Here is a 15850-nt window from a genome sequence, read left to right as displayed (position 1 = left end):
GTCTTTTCATTTCTGAAGATCCAAAGTCAGTCCATCAAGCTATGACTCTTTATCACTTTGTCAATTTCAATGTTTTCTCACATGGAAAATCACCATTTACATGTGAGGGACACCTTGCCTGTGTCCCCAGGTGCGGGGACACGGATGAAGCAGGGGCTCTGGGGAGATTTTGAGTTTTTTCATGCATTCTGGTGAATTTTTATGAATCAATTTACAACTCTTATACTACTCTGAGCATGAATGAAAGGAATAAGCCAATAAGAATCGAGTACAGTTGCAACTCCTTTAGTTAACCTTTTCACTCATGATGATATGGCCAAAAACATATTTAATAATAATAATGATAATAATAATAATAATAATAATAATACTGATAATAACTTTGCTTATACAGCACCTTTAAAAACAGAGTTTACAAAGTGCTTTGGCAGACCAAAGAGTACGGATATGTTTCAATGTGACCTTTGACCACTAAAATCTAATCAGTTAATCTTTGAGTCCAAGTGAACATTTGCAGTAGTATTCGAGATGAGCTCAGTGATCACTCACACACACACACACACACACACACACTCACATAAGTGATTACATGATCCCCTCCAGGCTTAATAACAATTCTGCTGCCTCATTATTCACATTTGGAACTTATTCCTCGCAGCAGACATTTACTCTTGAGTTTGCAGCTCTGCGACTGAGTTGCGAGTGTGATCCCACAGTCAGGTCAGGCTGTGACGGGCTGGAAGTGATTCCCACGAGGCCCGCAGTAACTCGGTATGAGAAAGCGGATTAAAGAACAAACAGCGTCCTTGTCCCTCCATCTCAACCACGTTACAGGTCAGACAGACCGGTGAAACTGTTGACAGTCTCCCACCGTCTGTCTCTATCTGTCTCCCATCACTGTTTCTACGAAGTAAATCTATATCTGTGTCTATCTTTATGTCTGAATCTTCTTTCTTTCTATGCTTGTATTTTAGAAGTACACTATATGTAGATATGGAAATATGGAGATATTTTGGACCATTAATGAAAAATTCTGTTCAACGCAGTTTCCATTTTTTGCAGCACCAGTCAGTCCTTAGTCCTCATTCACATAATACTCCTTTCTTTTTGTTACTTTGAACCCTAACCAGTCGAATGTGAGATATGACACCTTTATACTCTCCTCAAGTCCATAACTTTCCGAGCTATCTCCCCATGCAGGTTGACAGGCCTCTGGTCCACTGCTGTCCCAGGACAGATCCCAGGACATCAAAGGGAGGGATCGCTGGAGAGCCCCGGGAGGGTGATGGAGGAGGCACCGGTTACAAGGGGGGGCCGCGAGGGGCCACGAGGAGCTTCCACAGGTTCCCATGGGAGAGCTGGGTCTCGCAGGTCGATGTCCTCTTCTCATCTCATTACAGTAACTGTCATCGGTGGGTTTTTGAGCGGGTGCTGAGACCCTTGTGGTCCTCTGTTTCAAAGAGAGGGCCCACCTTCAGTTCAGATGAGACCAAAGTTTGAAAGAGGAGATTAATCACCACGGTAACTTGTCTGCTGGTACCCGCCGACCCCACGCACACATACATCCACTGTCCTCCAGGAAGAGGCCCTCTGGACAGTGGAGGATAATAGCTTAACAGCATGGATGCAACCTAAAGGAGCATTTTTATGAATACTTCAAAGTTTCTCCGAGTATAAACACTGGAAGCTCAGCAGGCTCTGTAGAAAGTTTTGAAAAAATACACCTTTCAACACCTCTAAAGTGAACTGGTTACCACTTTGTATCTCTCTTGTTTATTGTGTATGGAAAGAGAAATGTAAAAACAACAATTTGTGGTTTTAAGGAGAGTTATGTTTTGAAGTTAATTACAAAGTCTACTTTCTACAGAGAAAATCATCATCAAGAAGCTGTTGACAGTAAACTCTGCCGGCGTAACTGGAGTGCTGTCTCTGCAAGACACAGTGTGAATCTCACAAATGTCACATCGAGGCAGATGTCATAAATCTGCTCAAATTTTAATATTTTTATTTGAACAGTGAATAAAATCAATATGTGTCTGTGAAAGAGGTCATTCATGGCAAACCCACAAAGAAATATCACTTGACTCTGCAATTCTGATCAGTTTTATGGAGTTTTTTTTATTTTATTTTTAGCATCTTTCAGCTCATTGTTTTGTTTTTTGGTGCTCACAACTCCAGCATTAAGCATCTCTTCAGCCTCATTAATTCAGCTGTATCAGATAAAACAACTGTAAGATACCTGCAGTAAACAAATGGCAACAAATTTTGCCGCGATATTAAACGTTATTCTCAGGGGTCCCAACTCCTAGATTGAGAAGAGAGTTTTGTAATCTATTACAAGTCTACAGAAATTTGACTCCAAATAACTGACTCGGCATTTGGAAGATTTGTAAACAAGTTCACCGTATTAACTTTTTAAAGTGTTCCCAGTTTCTGTCTGCTGCCCTCAGGTGGTCAAAGAATTGGTTAATTCAGGTTTAAACCTTATGCAAATAAAAACAAAATGAACTGTATGGCTCAATAACACCAGTCATACAGCTACTTATGAATTTGGGTAAATTGACCCTGTGGTTCTGAAGATAACTTTTACTACTGGATAAAGTAATGAAAAGACAAAAATCTGCCTGTAAATGTAAGTATGTGTCTAAACTGTATAAACGATATTTAATCTATGTTACAGCTTTGTGTTTTCTGAATGATATCTCCCCCAAAAAACATTTTAAGACTCTCTTCAGCACATTCCACATTCAGTACATGGACGTGATTTATGAGGTGTGATGAGACTGAGCTATTATTCACAGTTGGCTTATCACACCTGTGTCTCCCATGGATGAATGTCTCAGTTGTGCATCCAAACTTCTCCCCTGAGCGATCCCTTTTTTTTCTTTTTTTTTTTAGATATGTGGGCCACCCCGGTTTGGACCACATGGTTCACGCCTTTAGATTTATGGCACCCAGAGAAACTGTGCGTCAGTGTGAAACCTCACACGTAGGCTAATTGATAACTCATAATATCACCTACAGGCGAACAAGTCTTGGCAGTTTGGCGCTTATGCTGTACATCTTTTATATCTTTGCATGTGGATACTCCTACATTTTTGTAACTGTGTGCATTTGACACTGAGGGTTGAGAGTCTATCCTACATCCTCAGCTAATTACAGGCCACTGATCTCGTCAGCTGTCACCGCCACACTCTTTTTACATGTCAATGACAGCCAAATGGGACCTCATATCCTTCCTCCAGCTCGCACAATGCTCTCATTGAAAACATAAGAGATGGAGAGAAAACCAAATGGGAGAGAAAGCGAAGGATGCCACTCCTCATCCCAGCTGGCGGCGGCTCAATGGCGGAGGGCACGGAGTCTTGTCCGTGAAATAACAACCACTCCTACTCCTCTGCTCGAATCCTCCCCTTCATCCTTCACCTCTGCCCGGGCCATCTTCATCATCGCCTCGGCCTAATCTGGGCACGTTCGCGGGGACACGCACCCAGACTCCGCCGCTGTGCCTCCTTTTGTGTTTGCCAACGCTCTGATGAGAGAAAAAAGAGGAACAGGAGGGTGCGAGGGGAGCTGGGGGTGGAGGTGAGGCCAGTGGTTGTGGTGGTTGCTCGGGTTTGTCTTTTGCTTTTTGCAGTGTGGGGGGGGAGAGAGGAGGAGGAGAACTTGGCAGGACGCCTGGCCGTGGCACTGCATACAAACACAGGAGGGGGAAACACACAAGGCCTATTTGTTTGACTCTCTCATCCTCTTACCTCAGGGAAGAGTGGAAAAAATTGCATGAGACAGCCATAAGATACGGTCCGTTCCTCGCCTCCTCAGGACAGCCATCGATTCTGAGAAACAGCCAGGGGAATGGACGGAGACGAGACAAATGGAACGCAGTCCATGTCAGGAAATCATTGACCATAATTCAATGAAATTAAGTCAATTTGTACTTTAAAGACTTGGCAGGATGCCCAGCCTTGTTTGCTGCTTAAAAAAAAGCACTTTGATTAAATATAAAATACTATCAGCCATTATGTGAATCTACAAAACAGCATCAGGGGACGAACCACAATTTATCTCTACAATATATCTCTTTTTAGCAAAGGTGGAAAGTAACAAAATACAACTACTTCACTAATGTACTTAAGGATATGTTTTACACCAATATACAGTATGTACTTTCTACTCCTTACTTTTTCCAAGACAGGCTTTTTATTTTAGTTTTAATGCATTTTATGGGAATAACAAGACAAAAACAATGTGACAGCCAAAAACGGCATAAAAGACATAACAAGACAAAAATTACGTAAGAGATGATGAAACAAAGTAACAGACGTAACAAGGCAAAACTTATATAAAAGATGTAAAAGAAGTAATCAGATGAAAACAGCGTAAAACTACAAAAACAATGAAAAAGATGTAACAGGATGAGACAAGAAAATGTAAAAAGACAGAGTCAACATTTAAGAAAAAAAAACAACAAGATCTGAATGTGTTTTTGCCACCTCTGCTTTCTAGACAAAGGGCTGAGCGAGTTAAAGCTGGATAATGCCTCTGCTCTTTTTCCATTCTGCATTACATCTTGGTTAATGTAAATCTCCTTACCGTGATCTCCTGTGGACTCAAAGCAGCCGACGTCAGCACAAACTCAACGTTTTGCCCTGATTTGTGGAAGATGAAATCTTTACCGTATGTACTGCGCTCATCTCTCTCGAGTCCACGCTTACATGCACATCAAGATGCTTTCTGGGGCCGCTGATGTGAAAGGGGACATCACCGGGGTCCCAGTGCAGCTGCAAATAACATTGATGTGGCATTCCAACATGTCGGTGTAGCGTGGGCCATGAACGAAGCCGCTTCCTGAGCCTTGGAAATATTCACTTGGGATTGTCCAAAAAACTGATGATTTCACAGGTCTGATCAAATTCAATATGTTCTCCAGCATTTGGGTATGTAAATTAGCCCATAGGATTATTAGATTGAACCACAAGAGTTTCATGTCAAAGTCCAATTGGTCTTCTTCATAAATTTCCACCAATGTTCTGTCTCAACAGCGCTGCAGCACATCTAGACCTTCGGGATCGTCTGGTGTTTCGATTACAGATGTTTGCAGTCGCCTCGTTCACGATGTCCTACTGATAGGAGACAATACATGCTGGAAGGATTTCCATAAAACAGGTACACCAGAGGAGCTGTAAGTATTGCAGCGCGCTGCAGAGTTGACTGCTTTATGACTGCTCTGGTTTTAACCACAATTGAAGCTCACGGTCCAAAGGGAGGCATTGTGGTTGAATGAGAAAGCAGCCTAACATGTCTGAAAGAAGAGGGGGCAATACTGAACAGGGTGTTTATCTATTTATGCACCTGTTTGTGTTTTCATGAAAGTCTTGCAATAATTTAACTGTTCTTTCAAAATTTCGATCCAAGAAAGATATTCACCGTATTCACCGTGTCGATTACAGGGCTGCAAGACGGGGAATATGGTCAGGTGACCTCTGGAGTGCCTTTCTTCTGGAAAAAATGTGATGAAGTGCCCTCTAGAGTGCCCCTCCAATAGAAAAAACATAAGTGCTGCAGTGTGCTGCTGCCCCTCCCTCTCTATATGTTTTATCTTTTGTCTTGTCACGTCGTGTGCCATCTTCTAACATGTTATACATGTTTCATCCCATTTTTATCTTGTTGCGTTTTTAATGGTGTTTTCATCTTGTATTATCTATTATGTTGTTTTCGTCTTGTTACATTGTTTACATCACCCCCCCCTTTTTTTTTTTTTTTTACAGTTTTTGTTTTGTTAAGTCTTTACATTTTGTCTTATGTTGTTTTCATGTTGTTGCACCTTTTTTGTCCAGTTTCATCCAGTCTTGTTACATCGTTCCATCTTGTTATGTCTTTTATGCTGTTTTCATCTTGATGTACGGAGAATAAAGTCGGATGCAAAAGTAAAAAGTTGTCAAAGAAATAAATATTCAAGTAAAGTTCAGATAACTGAAACAAAGTATTTGTACTTAGTTACTTTCCACTTCTCTCCATGTGTGTCCTTGCATCCTCTCTGAACTGCTGCAGAATATATATGGCTTTCCTCTCTCTGGTGCTCCACACCAATTGTTTCCTCAGTGCTTCTGCAGGGCTTTGACCTGTGACATGAAAGAGTTGAACCTCAAGCCTGCAGTGGATCCGGATGTGCCGCAGGTGAAGACGTTATGTTCGAGGATCATTAGCCATTACCTCCCTGCTCCGCTCTCAAAACACAATGTATGTGCAAGGCTTTGACCAAACAGGGATTCTCTGGCTTGATTTTTTGGACAAGACCAGATTGATGCCCCAAAAAGTCACCAAAATGATGAGTCAAGCTCCTAGACAATAAAAACATAAGAGTGATGGAGAGCGTATGTGTTTTTCTTTCCTTACTTCAAGATAAGAGCATATCAGAGTGAGTGGAGGAGGAAGATATGGAGGATAGGATGTGATTTAGGAAGGACAAGGGGCTTTAAACTTTTTTTATTTCTTTTAAAATGAGCACAGAAGTGTTCACACATGCATACACGCACAAGATGCACACACAATGGTTCTCATGATGTTTCAGGTGGCAAACTGCACCTGTCAGACACTCAGGTTTATCACAAAGCTATAAAAAATTCAAAGTAAGAGCGCTGACAGTGAAGACATTTACAATGTCACCGGGACCAAAAATAAAAGCTGTAACTGTCTTTGATGTGGAGTTTTTCTTTTATAGATGGAACATCTTCATTATTTACCATGAAATCTGTTTCTGATGAAAGGATGACTTGTGTTTCAAAAATTGTGAATTCATTTTCCATTATTTGGGTGCTTCATAATTAAATTAGATTAAATTATTGACCATTATTCACTTTCACTTTGATGGATTTACTCAACTTCCTGAAATACAATTTTTTAGGGTTTCAAAAACTCAAAAAATTCTCAAAGAATTTATCTCAACAAAACAATATTAGTCAGTAAAACTTTTGCAAAACTCAAAAATCTGTTGAAGTAAGTTGCGTTTTTGTAGTTTTCTTAGTTTTTCATTCATATTGGATAGAAAAGTTTATTTGTTTTGAATCATTATAAAATTACCGCAACTTGTCTTTTCAACTTCAGTCATTTTTCAGACAGCCCACAGACTAACTTTGTTAAGTTAAAACTAATCGTTTATTTTGACAGTGTTCTTTGTTTGGTTTGGATGTTCGCTGACCTTCAAAATAGCTCAGAAATTGTACTTCTTTGTTTGTGATTAATGACATCTTTTATCTCCCGGGTCCTCGCGGCCCCAAAGCCTTGCGATGCCGTCAGCCCACTCAGCCTCATTCTGTTTCTGTGACCAAACAATGTTGCAATGCAGTGAGTTTAGAGAGGAAGAATGCAACAACTGAATGGAATCACGGGAGAAATTACTGCATTTGAGACCACAAGGAATGCAGCGGAGATGGGGCTGAGGTGGAGCATTTGTTCACAGTGGTTAGAGATGACAAACAGTGGGCGGGCGATGCTATAGCTGAAGGGCTCTGACACCCACGGAGAAGACTAAAAACATGAAAATCAAAGCTTATATTAAATAAATGTGCTTTAAAGTTTGATGCATTCTATAAAAATGCTGAAAAATAAACTAAATAAGACATCTGGGGTAAGGTTTTCTATGAGGATGGGTGGCAGCAAGGAATGCAGGAGTGCCCTGCAGAGCAGCCAATGAAAAGCAGAGCGCTGGTGGCTCCCGGCCGGCATAAAGAAGTCGATTTGGCAGTAAAGCCGGGAGTCATGTGCCTCCATTTAAATGAGAAGGCAAGAAAGGAAAGAGACGCAGCGAAAGGGGAGGGAGAGAAATGCAGGCTGAGCTAAGAGGCCGGGGACGCTGCCAAGCCAAGACACTTGAGGAATGCATCAGCAGCGGCGGCGGCTCTTGCTTCGCAGTAATACCATTACAGTTAGTGCTATCTGAGTCAGGAAAACAGCTCTTCTAGTCTAGTCAGCAAGTCTCATGGCCAGGGTAAACAGATGACAGGTTACACCAGCAGACCAAACACAGAGAAGGAGCAGAACTTTAATCCTGAGACTGAGAAATACCAAGCATTGAAGTATTTTTATGTGTTTACAAAAAAAAAGAAGAAGCATCCATCCGCATGTCTTGTTGGTACACTCCTAGAAAGGGTTCTTCCTAAAGAGCTGAGGTTCTACCAAAAACTATTTGCTTCTGAAGAGCCCCTTTTTGAAGACTTTGTAAGAAGGTTCCAGTAAAGACCCCCTTTTTTTTATCCAAAGGACCCTTTCTGGAATTATTCAGCAACTGTTAAGGTCCTTGAGGAACTCTTTCGTCAAGGGATCATCAATGGTTCTTTGTACGATAATATAAAAGGGTTCTTGGGAGAACCTCCTGGGTGGGTTCCTAATAAAACCCTAGGAGTATGAAAAAGTCCTCGGTAGAACCCCCAGGATAGGTTCTTAATAAAACTCTTGGAACACAAAAAATGTCTCTGACTGTTCTAGATGAACCCCCTACAATATAAAAAGGTTCTTGGTCAAACCCCCTTGTTGGATTCTTAACAAAATGCTTGTAATATCAAAAGGTTCTCGGCAGAACCTCCTGGGAGGATTCTTGATGAAAAGGTTCTCATGGACATTCTGGGTGAAACCTTTGGACAGGTGGTTCCGGGTATGTCCCTTTATGTTGGATTCTAGGTAGAAAGGGTTCCAGGTGGAAACTTTATAAAAAGAATCAAAAAGGGCTCTCCTTTGGGAGACAAGCCAGGGAACCCTTAATGGTTCTGGTTCTAACACTTTTATTTGTAAGAGTGTACTTGCACATAGCTGCATGTGTGTTGTTTGAGTGAGCCCTGTCTTGTCGCCGTTTGTGGATTGGAGGCGTGAGGCATGTGGTGTGACTCCTCCAGCCCTGGCAGTTAGTTAATAAACACAGGCCTGTCAACAGCTGCTGGTGATGTAATGTGGAACTTCTCCTCACTCTCCTTATCCTCCCGCCTCACCCCGCCTCCCTAACTCCCTCCACCACTTCCCTCCCTTCTATTTACAAGTCTTACTGGGTGTTGCTGCAGACTTCCAGCACTGACAGCACAGATAGTGTGTTTAAGAGTGTGTGTGTGCGTGTGTTTGTGCGTGGCCTCCCCCTGCAACACTTCCAGGGGAATTTACGACAGCATGTTTTCAGCTGCCATCAAAGGAAATTCCACATCATCAGGTTGTCTTCCTAACCAAAACACCTCTGAGAGTCTGGGAACTACAGAGCTGGCAACAAACCTGTTGAGTGCAGATGATCCGGCCGGCACAGAGTAAGTTTGGACTCCTGCTTGTTTGTCTTCTGACAGCACTGTTTCGCTTTCATTCAAAAAGTTTGAAAAGTCAGAAAAAAGTGGTGCACAGCATGGGAAAGGTGGCAATTAAGCTAATGCAAATTTGAGCAATGTTGTTTGGAGAAAAGTTATCACTTATGCAAAAAAGGATTTGTTTGTTTATCTTTCCTTTTAAATTTATTAATCAAGAAAAGCAACAAACATTTTTTCCCCACTGAGTAACATTACCAGTAGGCCTTTATATGTTAGCCCTGGTTTGTGACTTTACCATTCAAATACAGAAACAATTGATACTAGTAAATTGCTCTGTAACTTCACACCCAATCATATGCACAGCTAAGTAGCTAATTAGTTGCAGAAAAACTCAACTTCTAAATTACAGAATAATAATATTAGCTAGCTTTCCTGATTATCTGTTCACACCCCAAATGATGGAACCACTTGACTTAGCTAGCTAGCTAGTTTCATTCATTTCAAGATAAGAAAATCATATGGAGAAAATTAGCTAAATGAATGTTGATATCCTAGGTGTCCCTTCCTACCCTAGAAGGTGAAGCAACTTAGCTTATACAGTGACATTGAGGTAAGTTAGTACTAGCTAGCTTTCCTGATTAAAAGCTCAGTGTAACCACTTGACTTAGCCTCTATATGCTAGTTTGACTAATATCAAGATAAGAAAAATGATAGCTTGCCTGATTATTTGTTTATTTATTTCAACATAACAAAAATGATATTTGTGAAATTAATATTTGCTCCTGCACATCCAAGGATGTAGCAGCTTAGCTTGTTAGCTGGTATCAGCAAAGCAATTTTAGTTTGTTAACATGTTGCGTGATGTATGAAGCCACTAACACTAATTTACTCAGAAAGAAGCAGATTTCTAGATTGAAATGCTCAAATGCTAAAATGGGAAAACCCTAACTGTTGAAAGCGCCCTTTAATCTTGACTTTTAATGGAGAAAAGTGACGCACAGCACAGTGTTTTATGCTTAGTTTTAAGATGCTGTTAACGATTAACTGGAAGCTGATATCTAGGAACTTTTCTGTGAGAGAAAGCACACGGGAAAACATTCAGAGCGATAAATACGCTGTTGTTTCTCAAGCTGTCAGCAGCCCGCTGATGAAATGTCTGTGTTGAGTTTTTTAGTGAGCTGCCCACCGCATGATGCTTACATACCAAAGTGAGAAGGTGGGTGGGGAGGGGGGCACGGTTGTGTATTTTGATAACGGTCGGAAAATTCCTCTGCCCTCTCTTGGCTTGCTGCATCACCCGTGGGCCTTTGGAGTATATTTTTCTGGGCTTTTTCTACCTGAAGCGCTATCATGAGAGAGTTCAGCAGAGAGTCATGCTGTCGGGTTGAAGCACGCTGGGCTGCAGCAGAGGCTCCCTCGACAGGAAGCTCCGTTTTTTTTTTTTTCCCAGGATGTATATTAAAGCATCCTACGCATCTGGTGGGATCAGCGCAGGGAATTGCAGGGACTCCCCTTATGAACAGGATGACGACATTGTATTCATTGTTTTTCCTTTTTTTTTTTTTTTTCCACAACCCCTCCCTCCCCCTTTTTAAACCCCCACATTAAATTGCCTGCTAAGTACTGCTGACTAAACAAGATTTAAAACTGCTCAGGCAAGTTCTGGCAGATTCTTTATCATTAAAAGTGTCTGAGAAACTAATTTTCTTGTCAGATGATTGTTTCCCTTTATCTTGTTTGACATGGTTTTGGTTCGGAAGTAATTTAGGTGTTTGCATAGTGCGCAAAACATCTGAGAACCAGTCTTTTAACTCCTCTCAGCCGGGCCTCTGAGTACTGATTGGATGGAGCATCAGTCATGTTTGGCAAGCTTTATTGTACAAGTAGGCTTAGTCAAATATTGATAATATACTCTTCAAAGACACAGCATGGCTGAAAGGGGCCCATGCACATTTTGTCAAATGTATCGCTATCAAAGGAAAAATAATCTCAATGTGGGGAACGCTTAAGAAGACAGAACTGGATCATCTGGAGATTAAAAATGCAGAACTCTGTGTCACATATGTGTCTGCTTATTGCGAACATGCGGCAAATGATTTACAAATGCCTCACGGTCCTCCAGCATGTCTCACAGCTTTGCGACTGTAAAAACATAATGAGGAGCTCCATTTGTTTCCGGCTAATTAAATATACAGGAGCAAACTTTACTCCCTCAGTCACTTAGTCCCTGCCTTTGAGCGTTTGGCAGAAGCTCAGTGGTCCTATTGCAACAATAAGTCAACTGCCAGGAAATTAGAGTAATTTATTTAAACAAAAATGTCAACATCTGTCAGTTTCATTTTCTAAAAGTCAAGGATTTGCTGTTCTTCTCTGTTTTATATTATGGTAAATTGAATAACTTTGAATTTTTGGAGCACTGATCAGACAAAACAAGCAAATTTGCTGAGCAAAACTGTCATCATTTGCTAGTTTCATCTTCTAAAAACAAGAATTTGCTGCTTTTCTCTGTTTTACATTATTGTAAATTGAATAACTCAGTTTGGGAGGGTTGGGCAGACAAAACAAGCTACTTTATTAAGCAATATTGTCAACATTTGACAGTTTTATCTTCTAAAAATTAAATATCTGCTGCTTGTCTTTGTTTGGTATAATGTTAAAATTAATAACTGAACAACAGAGTGTTGGTTGAACAAAATTAGCAAAATTTATGACACAAAATTGTCAATATTTGACATTTTCATCTTGTAAAAGTAAAGAATTTGCTGTCTTTCTCTATTTCATATTATTGTAAACTGGACTAATTTGAGTATTGGAGTGTTGGTTGGACAAAACAAGCTACTTAATTAAGGAAAATTGTCAACATTTACCAGTTTCATCCTCTAAAAACAAAAATTTACTGCTTTTCTCTGTTTTACATTATGATAAATTGAAAAGCTTTGGACAAAACAAGCAAGTTTTTTTCAAGTTGCTGCTTTTCTCCAGGTTATATTATGATAAATTTAATAACTTCAAGTTTTGGACTATTGGCTGGACAAAAAAAGAAATTTAAAATGTTAATTTGGTTGCTGGGAACTTGTGACAGGCCTTCTTGATCATTTCAGACTAATTAGTTGACTGAAAAAATTGACTAAAGACAGTAATGTTTGTTTCCAGCTCTGTCCCTGTTTGTTTAGACACATTTCAAATAGCTGTACTCTCTCTCTTTGTGCTCAAAGGACATACGCTGTTTATTCAGCGATGTATAGGCTGTCCTTGGGTTTTTATAATCGCAGTGACATTGGAAACTAAAGAAATGAACAAATAACCATGTGCACTGACACACATGGTTATTTGTGGATAATAATGTGGTGATTACAAGCCTATACTTCCCCTGATACTCTGGTTTAAATACATGAAAAACACTCATGCAGAATAATCTTGTCAGTAATAAAGATATGCATGTTTTGCCTCGTCCTGATTCATTGAAGTATATTGTTGATATGGATCATCCCTGACTTGTATCATCAACATTAATTTTAAATGGACTGTTAAGTTGACCTATAAACCTTGACGAGAAGCCTCTCATTTTCACACTAATGTGATAAATACTTAAACCTATGAAACCGATTGTGGTTTGAATGACCCTGTTTGAAGCCGTGACATGTGACATTTCTGCATTAAAATGTCTAAAAACGTTTGACCTATATTTTGTGTTTTCCCAAGTTATATACTTACATTACGCCAAAGGTTTCAATCAAAATTAAAATAGCGAGCACATTCAATCTTTTTGCAGCATAAAGCTAAGGCGTCTGTCTTTCATGTCACCATGTTCTCTGTTGTCGTATTTTTTGCTTCATAATGCACCACATGTTTTCAGTGGGATGCAGGTCTGGACCGCAGACAGGTGAGTCCAGTACCTGAACTCTTTTACTACGAAGCCACGCTGGCATTGTCTTGCTGAAAAAAGCAGGGACATCCCTGAAAAAGACATCTGGATGGCAGCATATGTTGCTCCAAAACCTGTGTGTACCTTTCTGCATCAATGGGGCCTTCACACACGTGACAGTTACCCATGATGCAATGATACCATCACAGATTCTGGCTTTTGAAGTTAGCTGGTAACAATGTGGATGGTCCATAAGCTTGGAGGACACAATGTCCATGATTTCTGAAAACCTTTGAAATGACTCATCTGTCCACAGCATACTTTTCCACCTTATGTCCCTAAATTCCTGCATTTTTTCTTGGACCATTTTCCCACGTAGTTGTTCACAAAGTGGATGCAAATCAATTTAAAACTCTTGTCTTGTGCTGTATTCAGTTGAATAGGATTTGCAAATCATTGCATTCTATTTTTATTTATGTTTTCCACAGTGTCCCTTTTTGGAATTCTTAGTCTGCACATATTTTAGAGATTAAAAATAGCATTTGAGGACAAAAAGACAATCATTTCTATTGCAGAGTTCAAAGGGTTAAAAGTTAAACGTGTTATAATTGCCAGCATGGTTTAAACACTGGTACGCTATGGCAGCACCCATGAGCACACACTGGAAAAATTCAGCAAAAGACATGCAGCTTAATGATTGGTTTGCTGACAGCATAAAAACAACAACAGAGCAGTGTAAAATATGGCTTATTGTTCGAGGCTCTCAGACACAGTAATACCATGTTAGGCCGTGCCAGGCTACAGTTGGTCGTGCCAACTGTACGGGGACACATGCAGAGGCAAGACCAGACAAGCCGGCCAGCAGAGGGACTCAAAACATCCGATCAGCATCGACCATCTGTGCTGCGGGAATACAGATGGACCTCTCTCCCTCTGCACATTAAACCCCACATCAGACACTTGCATGCTTCAATTTTCTCCTCACTGAATGGAAAGTAATAGCACCCCCCTCCCCTTGTGTGCCCCTCCCACTTCCCTGCCGTGTAGCAGGCGAATTAAAAGCGAGACTCAAACGTATAATCTTCCCGGTCGTTCATTCTTCTCCCCGGACATCATTCAGGAGGAAATATAAAGAGAGAGCTGGGCTCTGTACCGTGGGGGATGCCTCTGCGTTGACCCCGTTTCAAGCTCCCTCTCATTCAAGGCAGGCGCAGGGCATGGAGACAAAATGAATTGGTTCCTGGGGCAAAGGGGGTGCACCAATCAATGTCCAATCCCCCCCGCCACCATCCATTTTCAGGCCCTGGCACTTCCTGGCATTGCTCTTTTTTGGGGCGGCGGGGTATTGATCATAGAGGTCCGAGTCACTGTATGGCCGAAAGGCTTTTCTTTCTGAGACCTCTGTGTTTTCAAAAGGTTTGTAATAGATGTGAGCGCTAATTGGAAACTCATGCAAAATGCACGCCTGGAATCCCGCTCTCTCAATCTTTGGCGCTCCCTGCTTCACTCTTTTCCTCCAGATGGCAATTTAAATATTTGCTTCAATTCATTTCCTTTGTTATCTATGATATACACGGTTAAAAATAATGAAGGTATTTAGTGGAACTAACAAACCTTTTCTGATTTATGTTATGTAAATTAAGCATCTATTCAAGTTAATTATGCTTGAAATGCCTCATATTTATGTTTACAGTAATTCAGAACTTATAATCATGAGCTGGGATCATGTTCACTGTAGAAAATAATACAGGAATTTTGTGGAATAAACTAATCCTTTCTCATTAATTTAACATGATAACACAAGGTTTATTTATTCAGGTTATTTCAACTTAAAATGTCTAGTATTGTTTTAGAAACACTTCAACTAATCTTTTCTCATTAAGGTAAATATGCAGGTTTTTTTTTATTCAAGTTACTTAAACTTGAAATGTCTCGTATTTGTTTTCAGAAAACTTCAGAACATATAAACTGGAGTTCTGCTAACTTGAAGTGTTTACAAGTAAGTAAGTCTGTACTGTACAGAGTTCAGTCAACTCATTAAATTACATTTCTATGATCAGCCCATTATCAGATTTCCCAGCATGCATTGTTTGAGAGCTAAAATTCTGAAACTCTCGACGAAGGAAATCAGATTTGTTTGTGATGTTCATCAGTGTGCGTTTGTTCAACTTAATATCTCAAGCTTAATGAGCATGTTTTTTCAAGTATAACTGAATTAATATCAAGTTTATTTGACTAGAAATGTATTTGTTTGGAATCATTACAAATTTCCTCAACTTGTCTTTTCAAAGTCAGTCAACCTGAAATTTTAAGGCCACTGACTTTTTAAAGTTGAAACAAATGATTTATTTTTTACAGTGCAGTTTAATGTATAACCCATGACTAAATCAATTCACAATGATAAAGCAAATGCAGGAAATTCTTTTATTGCAAATCCCTTTCTTCAAGGGAAGGTTTTGTTTCATGAGAAAAAGGGGCAAAGTTCATGCCGCACACTTCACCCACTTGCTATCTCTGTTTGGACTTACCGTGACAAAGATTTCTCGTTTGCGGCGACTCTTTGCACAGTGTGAAATGAGAGTATGTGTGGGTGAATGCCTGACTGTATTAGATACAAAGGGCAGTATTGTCACTTGTTGCAGAGTGTGGTCTCTGTAACACTTCAGAGTCAAAAGCCATAGGGTGGAGCAACAGTGTTTCTTCAGCA

At 40.2% G+C, this 15850-nt stretch overlaps 1 protein-coding gene across 2 annotated transcripts in view; it reads left to right on the top strand.

Annotated features, from left to right (window-relative positions):
* Positions 1–9066: 9066 nt before the first annotated feature.
* LOC146304592 (nck-associated protein 5-like) overlaps positions 9067–15850 on the top strand; it is a 186851-nt gene continuing 180067 nt past the window's right edge. Inside the window, exon 1 of one of the 2 annotated variants that reach the window (XM_084713426.1) lies at positions 9067–9284. In XM_084713426.1, the coding sequence (XP_084569552.1) occupies positions 9154–9284 (131 nt within the window). In that variant the 5' untranslated portion in view covers positions 9067–9153. The remainder of the gene's footprint in view (positions 9285–15850) is intronic. The other variant, XM_084713429.1, reaches the window with a different exon arrangement.

Source organism: Lutjanus erythropterus, chromosome 24, assembly GCF_056507025.1.
Source record: "Lutjanus erythropterus isolate fLutEry1 chromosome 24, fLutEry1.hap2, whole genome shotgun sequence".
Classification (NCBI taxonomy): Eukaryota; Metazoa; Chordata; class Actinopteri; order Lutjaniformes; family Lutjanidae; genus Lutjanus; species Lutjanus erythropterus.
The sequence above is the reverse complement of the archived record's forward strand: the minus strand, read 5'-3'. Positions and strand labels throughout refer to the sequence as shown.